Here is a 10,065-nt window from a genome sequence, read left to right on the forward strand (position 1 = left end):
CCAAAATATCAAAATCGTAATCATTGTATATTTCTTATAGGCGTAGTTATCTAACATGTAAATTTTCCATAATTATGTCAAGGTGCCATCAGTAAGGATAGTATACACAAAATAATTCGTAAGACATTGATGCCGATAATAATCCCTGTTACGAAATGATATCCATGAGTCAAATGACTAAATTGATATAGAATTATTAATAAAATTTATGATGATATAACAAAGCAATCCAGAAAAAAAGAAGTACAGCATATGTTAAGACAATGAAAAATGTTGTTAACAAAAGATTTCATTAGGTAAGCTTACTATTACTACTGGGTAGTTTATTAACTGGTTAGAACTAGCTACCGCTGAAGTAAAAAATTTTCTTCTGTACTATCCTATACTTTGTCAGTTTTGGGTATTGAATTTCGCGTGTCATACCAGATAAATTGTCAGCCTTTGCCAATTTGTATTTAAAACTAGCAATACAGTAATCACTACCACATTCACTCTGATTTTTTATTTTTAGTCTTCCATACTTGCACCATATGCGGAGTTGTCTAGAATTTCTGGGGACTTTCTAAAACGATGCAAGAGAACTCTTGAAATAATAATTAATTACAAAAGCATAGTTTGAAAAGTTTTGTTCAGGATGATATTTTGAAAGTGATGATGATTGAATTATGACGGAAGAAAGTATAGATTGGTAATAGATAACAACCATGTCCCATCGTTATGGTCAATACCAATTGGTAAGTCATAACATTGCACTAGGAATAATTTTGATGGAATAGTTAACAATACTACTTAAAGTTGTACGGATAGTCGTGGATCGATAGCTGAATGTACACACATGGTGTAGTAAATTTACAGAATTTTTTTTCATTCTTGTTTATATTGTCGCATGCTATACGAATAATGTGATGTATTGCATTTACTGTGACCGAGTAGTTTACGAGTCGATTGCTTATCGTTAAAAAACGGATACGTGTACCCATCGAAGATTGGTCATTTTCGATTCTGTTCATTCCATGAGTAGCTATTCTTAACACCAATGTGATGTAGATATAATAGCTCTAATATCTTAATTATGGAGGAACATTTGCACGAATTACAGTCACACTATTTAAGTGATTGTACTATTTTATGCTTCTTGGCCTAGTATTTCCTGTAGTATGAGTGATTTATAATCTTACGTTTGATATTTTAATCGATTTCGCCAATGAATAAGATTGTATAGGGCAATACGGGATATTGTCATGATTTACATGATTACTAATTAGTCGGTGCTTTTGGACACGATTGAACCATTTCACCTCTTTATTATGCATTATTCTATGGGTACATTATTGGTAAAATAACGCGAAGTGATCTACTATTATATACATTCCAATTATTGCTACTCTTGTTCAAGTCGGAATCAGTAAACTATTGTATGGCTGGTACGAGGCAGACGCTTCGCTAACAGACATGTTTGCAATTCGAATCATCCATGATTTTTAAAATGTGCTTTAATGAAGGACTTATTGGATAGAACCGTTGAGTTCTCTTGATTAGTCGCTAACGAAGGGGTGATAGACACAGATACACTCCGTCTAGTCAGCTTCCTAATTTTGCCTTTCTACGAGATTGATCGTCTTTCAATACCGTCTAAGAAGGTCATACATCATGGTGTGTTCTAGCCGTGATTCCATATCATACTCCTATCTTACGAATAAGCAGCTGCTTATCGTAACAACTTTCTTCCATACATAGCAAGATATTTTTAATCCTTGTTAATATGACCACACGACCATTGAATTTACTATGATTGTGTACCAGACATCTATAGGTATTTCACTAAAAGATTGTGTTGTCCAGTGGATCGATCAAATTGTATGGGTGGCAGAGATCTCAATGGCACTCTATTGAAAATTCTTCTACTTGAAACTTGCCCGATTATAACTTAGAATCAATATCTAGCTATGACCAGAGACTTCTCTTGAGAAGTCCCTGGTGTATCCTAACGAAAGACCGTTGCTATTCGTTGGCCATGGATTGCTGTATGTGAGGCCATAATTGTGCTGTACAGACTAAATTAAATTTTATTACTATCAGTCGTCGACATCTTAAATGATGTCGACAACCGTAAATACAAGTAGACGACTCTATGATACCATCCGCTTCATATAAAATAAAATAAAATGAATAGTGTGTATGCACAGTGTACATACGCACTATTCATTTTATTTTATATATCTTCTTGATTTCTTGTAACTGTAGTATTTATCACATAAGGCCGTTACTCTCTTCCATAATCCATGACCAAAACGGTCCATTTCAATTCGATCGTCAGTCACATGCTGTACTTACTATATTACGATAACTGTAACGATTACACACAGTACTGTACTATACACTGAGTACTCTATGCAATCTAATGTACTCCACTATAATCAGATGTGATAATAACTTATCTGAGAATGCAGACAGTAAAGCGTATTATTTGCCTCAATAAAGTCATGTATCTGTAAAACCAGAATGGTGTCTTCAATAAAGTAAAGTATCTGTAAAACCAGAACGGTGTATTTGTGACAAGAAAACATGACACTGTGTTTCAGTATACCGTACTGTAATCGATTTGGTTTTCGTGTCTTTTGGCACTGTCTTCTATTCTAATACACGACTTTCTACTTGCCTCAATAAAGTAAAGTATCAGTAAAACCAGAACGGTATCTTCAATAAAGTAAAGTATCAGTAAAACCAGAACGGTATCTTCAATAAAGTAAAGTATCTGTACAACCAAGACGGTGTCTTCAATATAGTAAAGTATCTGTACAACCAAGACGGTGTCTTCAATAAAGTAAAGTATGTGTAAAACCAAAACGGTGTCTTCAATAAAGTAAAGTATGTGTAAAAGCAAAACGGTGTCTTCAATAAAGTAAAGTATCAGTAAAAGCAAAACGGTGTCTTTGTGACAAGAAAACATGACACTGTATTTCAGTATACTGTACTGCAATCAATTTGGTTTTCCTGTCTTCTATTCTAATACACGACTTTCTATTTGCCTTAATAACGTAAAGTATATGTCCAACTAGAACGGTGTCTTTGTGACAAGAAAATATTACACTGTATTTCAGTCTACTGTATGTACAATATCTGAGTAATCCGGGTTATAATGGCTAGGCCTACTTTACAAGAATCGATTTGGTTTTTTGCTTATAGTGGACTGCCGCTGCTTTGCGGTAAAAATTGACCTCACGAATTACTCTTGGATGGACAGACATTTTCCGCTCCATCTTGTCAAAGTATCATGTCCAACATTTGCTGATGGACAGTACTTACTTATGCAGATGATCGCTTTAAATTGACTGATTTTTTCTAAATTAAGTAATATTACGGCCAATCTTATTATCTGTTAGTAAATTACGCTTGGAGACAATTGTACAAGATCGTCCATACTAACAAAACGAGTACCATGATTTTAGAAAAGAGCATGGAAGATGCATACTAAGTAGCCATTTTTCGGGCCGAAAGATGGCTCTCTTTGAGGGTGTAACATTATGATCTTATATAGAAGATGCCTAGTATAGTAATATCCTAATAGACGAATACTTATCATATACCATTAAGTACTGCATTGCATTACATTCATAATATACGACATCATGACGACATATTGACGACATGCTATACATATAAAGACATTATCTCAATCCCATCTAAAACCTATAAATACCCTTGTACTGTACGCTAACTCGTTGGTCAGTTGCTATGTTCCTGCTATCTCCAATACCTTATTTATAACAACCAAATCATTATTAGCTTATAACTTGTATCTCAATAAAATCCTTTATACCTTCTATCATCGTCTACCTTAAAATACTTTACGCTACTTCAAGAAGATATTATTACAGAGGGTATGATCAGTCCATGTCTTCTTCTAGTCGTTGACGACACTGTACAAGACAATACTGTTGTTGAGTCAACAGCTAACTCGCTAATTTACTGCGCAGTACAGTAATTAGGAATTCAGTCTACTGTATGATATTGGCTTTGTAGTATACTCTATACTAGCCATTTTTTTCTATTTCTTATTTCCTTGGACGAGAAGAAGACAATGAGGTCAATTCTTGGGGATATCGAGCGTAACATACTGTGTACAGTAGTATGAGCAATTGAATCGACACAGTCAGTCTACCGTACAGTACTACTGGATTGCTCCTTTGCCCATTTTTCACTGATCCAATTAATTGCAAAATTTGAGACGAATTAGTAGTCTAGGTAGATTTATTTATTTTATTTTATCCCAATATGCCTAAATCTCAATTTAGTCTTATACCGCAGAGATTTCAATTACACGATGCACCCAATAAAGATGAATTTGGAGAGAAATTTTGGCCGTATCTTGTCATTGCATCCCAACTGACTGGGATCTTAATTGTGGCGCTATTATTAATTTGGCTAATCAGTGATTTAGGCGGATTTGGTTGGGATGGCACTGCTGCTCAATTTAATGTTCATCCACTCTGTATGGTGCTTGGCATGATTTTCATTAATGGTGAAGGTAAGTTGGTTCATGATCAATTTTTTCCAGTCATGATTAATTAAGAATGATAAACAAAATGATCAAAATTTCACTTTTCCAATTTGCCTCTTGACAATCACAATCGTTTCATAAAATGCAGTAGACGTACTGTACAGTATAATACATCCATTCAATGCCCGTAAATTTGGCCCTACTTTTTCACTGTAAATGGCAGTCAAGCATTTTACAGCCATCAATACCTTTGATGGACGTTATGATTACAATTTTCTCTTTCAATAACTCAAGTCGACGTAGAAATCCGAGGCTGCACTGATCATTAACGGTCCATCAAATTTTTCACAATATTAAACAATGTTATCGATTAAATGGTAGTTTACTCAGTTTCGGAACAGATGTTTTTATATTTTTACTCATATTCTCTACAAGTACTGACCGGTGATATAATTTTCCACTGTGAAGTACTTATACCGGTATATACGCTTAAGCCAATAATATAATTTAATTTAGAGTTCTTGAAATGTGCATACAAAATATGAGTAAAGGGAATGATTTTAAAAAGTCTTGGTGTAGCTCTACAAGAACCGTTATTCTTTTGCATTGGATGAGAAAGATTAAGCAGTGATATGATATGAAAATAGACACGGTGTACAGTACTACGGAGACACTACATGGTCATAACAGCCGATATATTCAGTACTGTAGTATATTAATACAGTAGAATAACGATAATTTTATTATCAAATTAACTGGCCTTCCATCAAGCAGTAATACCTAGTCAATAACATCATTACAAAAAGATAGAATGACGGCGAAATAACTCTATTTTTCTTTTGCTCAATTAACGCACACAATTAGAGTTTCCGATACAGACTACGTGTACACTGTACAGAACATTAGCCCTGACCATTTTCATACATACGAATACTGTGTATAGCAGTAGAATTGACAAATTTCACAACTTTCCCTTACATTTGATTTACTAATGAGAAATTAAAATACCTTTTACTTCTGTAACTGATTTTATCTTGATTTCAATTCTGAGCCGGTTTCTGCTAGTGCTTCTGCCCTTGTTGTATCACGAATGACAAACAAATAGGACTGTTAAATGAATCGTAGGACAAAAAATTCTTTATCATTTAGTTATTCATTTCGAACGAGAACCTTGAATGATCTTATCGTTTCTCGTAATGATTAAGATAGCAAGGATTACATATACCAGCGATTGATGGTTTGCATTAGAAATTTTATTAAGAGGATAAAATGACTCAATACTGCAGTAAAAATAATGAAAAACATCAAGTGTCGATTGCTCAAAGTCGCGACAACCCATTTACGTGGAATTTTAGCCAAATTTAATTAAATGCCTTGAAAACTTAAAGATCTAATTCTTAAGGGTTGAACAGTTTTCAACTTCTGTTAGTACTGTACTGTATAGGGGAGCTCACCACGCCCATGAAATAGTGGTCTATTTCACTTTCTCTGTGATATCCCAAGGACTACTGTAGAAGAAAATCGACTTCTTCTAGTAGTCCATGGATGTCCTCATATATCGAAAGAATTGGCTTTTAAACCATATACACCAATGTAGTAAGACGTAATGTAGATTTATATGCTTTCGATATACCCAAACAGTATATGAGATCATAAGAGAAGAACGGCTCAAACGAAAATCTAGCTACTCAATTTACACCCTTCTATAAAATGTACTACTTCAGTAAAGAACAGCAGTGATGAAGTACTGTTTTAGAAATACGTTCAGTCACATCAGACTCGTTGCATGCTATTGTAGACAATAAGGAAGTCTGGACGGTATTACGTATTATACGTTGATAACTCTCCGTCATGAGCTATAGTACTTAATGAGATTTATTATACCATATTAATTAATTATAGTTATCAACTATTTCGTGCAGTACTGTGTATCTAGTTTTTCCATTACCTTTTACACTACGAAGCGGCTGATTGGTAATTATGGGAGTCAATCGGTACTCCGATTTTTCATCATGGAATGCTATCGTATTGTTATACGAATGTTATCGTGACTTGTGGGTTGATATGATACTTAAACGTCCGCCATAATAATTTTTGTTGCTGGTGTTGTCAGTAGAATAATCTAATTATAACATTTTTAAAATTGAATTCTTTTCTAATAGCTGCACTATCATATCGAATCTTTCGAAATGACCGGAAAGTCGTCATCAAGGCTGTGCACGCAATTCTGCAAGCTATCACATTTATCTTAATAGTGATTGGCTTGGTTGCTGTTTGGCAATTTCATAACCACAATAAATTCAACAACATGTATAGCTTTCACAGCTGGTGTGGATTAATAACCGTCTTATTATTTAGCTTACAAGTAAGTAAAAATTTTACAATTTCTTGATTATCAATGTAGTGCATTTACAAATTCTGAGGATCCTTCATCTTTGGGAATACTATCCGTTATTACAATATAATCTATCCCTCTATCGTACGAAAACATATCACGTTTTGATGAACCATACCGTACACGAAATTTACTACGATGCTAAGATATTTTTAAAGATTAACTCTGTCCGTAATTTGCAACACTTAATTAAATTGAAAATAACTTGTTTCATTCGGATCTCTTAGTTGACAATAGGAGCTGTTATGTTTATATTTCGTATAACTGGAGAAAGAATAAGAAGTTATTATCTTAAACTGCATGTCTACTTTGGTTGTGCAATCTTTGTTATGGCTATCGCTACTTGCCTGCTTGGGATTAACGAAAAACTCTTTCTCAAGTACTGAAATAAAATATGTAGTTATTGCTATTACTTTATCCACTTTGGCTACAGATAGTTTGGTTCTGCTACAATATTGTAATGACTAAGGGCTTTCTTCACGATACTAGGTATCCTCATTCGTATTCAAATCTGCCATCTGGTGCAGCAATGGGCAACTGTCTTGGCTTAGCAATTTTAACTTTTGGTCTCATAGTTATATACATGCTATCCAGTCCGATCTATAAGAGAAAGCCTGAACCTGGAAACTACAGTTTATCTGCACTAGGAGGGGAAGAAAGTGAGGAAGATCCTATCAAAGATGGCTAGCCAATTCCTTTAGACCATTATTCGAAATAATCAATTGATTGGCTGACTTACAACATAACATGATCAAAATATTACTCGATATCACTTGCTGAAAATATATATATACGTTTTATTTCGTTTCTTTATTTATAAAAAATAATTGTCTACAATTACACCAGTGACAGGTACAGTATAGGGGTTTAGTCATCAAGTACCTACTAATTTATTGATATACTTTAATTCTTTAAACTATCTTATACCATACCTGATTTTATCATTGCCCTGATGATAGTCTCTTGTAGCACGTGGATAGTTATAAAAAATTCGTTATTTCTAAAAAAGCATTACATGCTGCTTAGGTATCAAGGATTAATGTATATTGTCTTACGTCATTTTAATATCGATATAGAAATTAGAAATTACCATTCTACTGCGTGATCAGATTCTAGAAACTTAAGGATATGAACTGCAAGATAACAATATCTGTTATTAAAATAAACAATCACGCAATCCACAGATGTGATGAGGTGCTTGAAAACTATCCAGACTAAAAGGCTAAGTGTTCTTTGATCCGTTGTTCGATTCAACCTATTACGACTAGCTTAGTTATGGTAATCCGTACGTTGCATATGATACACACACGATTTATACTCAGTTTGAATACTTATCCTAGTTACTGAAGCAAAGTCATGCATCACTAGGGAAAACCGGTACTGTATTCTTCTAGTTGTCCAATGTTCATGCTACAGGACATACGGCTTCCGGTAGCATACTGTATCTGTATATTTAACACCCATATTATAAAACTAATAAGATTGATTTTCTCATTTCTCTTGAGTGATCCCTAAATTGTATAGGGGAGCCCTTATAAGATTGAATTGCAAAATTGTAGTAAATAAATTCATTACTTTCAGTGCCTGATCTTATATACTGTCCAGCTTCGAGTATGCGCAATACGTTCATGGAACGGGTACGGTGCTAGTTAAAGTCATCAATTTGTACTGTACACTGTACTGTACAGTACAAATTATAAGTATTACGTATGTATTATACTGTACTGAGCTACAGTATACAGGGAGTGTAGACTGTACTGAGCATTAATGGCCAGTCGAAGTGCAATAAAGGCTTTTTGAAGGCCATCTTTGCCCTCAAATCAACTTAATTTTTTAATATGTACAATTCAATTTCAGTTACTTCAGCACGGTCAAAAATTCCTTAAAATGCATAGAAAATAGAGAAAATGGAAAATTTCTGCAGTAAGACAGTAAACGACTTTATGACAGTAATTTAATTAGGTAAATGACAGCGTTTGATAAAATTTTTATGATCAGTAAATAGATGAGCTGTACGGTGTACAGTAGACTACTTCTTGGATAATTTGTCAAGTAGAGATTAATAGCAATTACAGTATAGTGTACAAGCGTACATTATTCCTTACTTATAAGAAATCTCTTATGGCTTTACCTGCATACATGTTATCCTTGGAGTACGAGATTCTGTAACATTAGCATTGCATCCGGCCCCTTTGGTATATTATTGGATGAATACGCGTACGCGTACAGTATGTCGACTTTTAACTCTTTGGATAAAACGTGAGCATGCTGTATACCGTATATACTGTACACTATATATTACCAATTTGGGCCGTAATATATTATATATATATAACAGAACATATATCATAAATAAAATATAGACGCGTATATATATACTGTATATTCTCGATGCAAGCGTATCGTAGTTAGGAGAATCACTGCTATCAGATGAATCTCATTAAACGCTATATTTTAATACAGAAATGTCATAAAATGGATTATATGAACGACGAGTAGATATCTCCTATTGATCTAGCTAGTGACGCATGGACATGATCTAGGATTTAGGGTAGTCAAACGGGTATGAAATCGTATAAGCACATGAATTGATGTTTGTAGCAATATCGATATATCGCTAATCATTCAAGGTGTAATGATGATAAGTATGCTATATTTAAGTTTCAAAAAGATGCTCCATTCCTCAAATCTCGTTAAGCAGGTCTAGAAGCTTACCTTAACTAGTATTTAAGGTTGATCACAACAATACAAAATCATGACTCAGATCATAGTGTTGACTTTGCTGTCAAATTTATGAACTTGGTAATAATAGTATACTATCGATATCGGTAGCTTAAACGTCAATTCTATTTAATATTAACTGCAGTGATCGTTGATACAGTATTTGAACAGAAAACCATCAGAATCTGAAAAACTGATGCCACAAACTAGCTATTTATTAAATGTTCATCCTCTTCAACACCAAAGTTACCCATAAGGAAATGCTATTGATCAATAACTTTACTCTAATTTTACATACCTCCCTAACAGACAAAATTTTTTTAAACCCTATTTCACCTTTTAATATATAAAGTCAGTGTTTTGATAAGGAATAACAAATGTAGCGAACGCTAAACTGATTGTATGACATTTTGAACAATAGATGCTTAAAATAATCGGTGAGAACTTG

At 33.8% G+C, this 10,065-nt stretch overlaps 1 protein-coding gene across 1 annotated transcript; it reads left to right on the forward strand.

Annotated features, from left to right (window-relative positions):
* Positions 1–4,275: 4,275 nt before the first annotated feature.
* Positions 4,276–7,584, forward strand: TRIADDRAFT_55036 (uncharacterized protein; the record flags this gene model as incomplete). The annotated part of the gene is made up of 4 exons (XM_002110677.1): positions 4,276–4,528; positions 6,664–6,866; positions 7,124–7,275; positions 7,386–7,584. 4 exons carry the CDS (start codon positions 4,276–4,278, stop codon positions 7,582–7,584), a joined length of 807 nt encoding a protein of 268 aa, XP_002110713.1.
* Between the last annotated feature and the right edge of the window lie 2,481 nt (positions 7,585–10,065).

The sequence above is a fragment of the Trichoplax adhaerens genome, genomic scaffold, assembly GCF_000150275.1.
Source record: "Trichoplax adhaerens TRIADscaffold_3 genomic scaffold, whole genome shotgun sequence".
Lineage (NCBI taxonomy): Eukaryota > Metazoa > Placozoa > Uniplacotomia > Trichoplacea > Trichoplacidae > Trichoplax > Trichoplax adhaerens.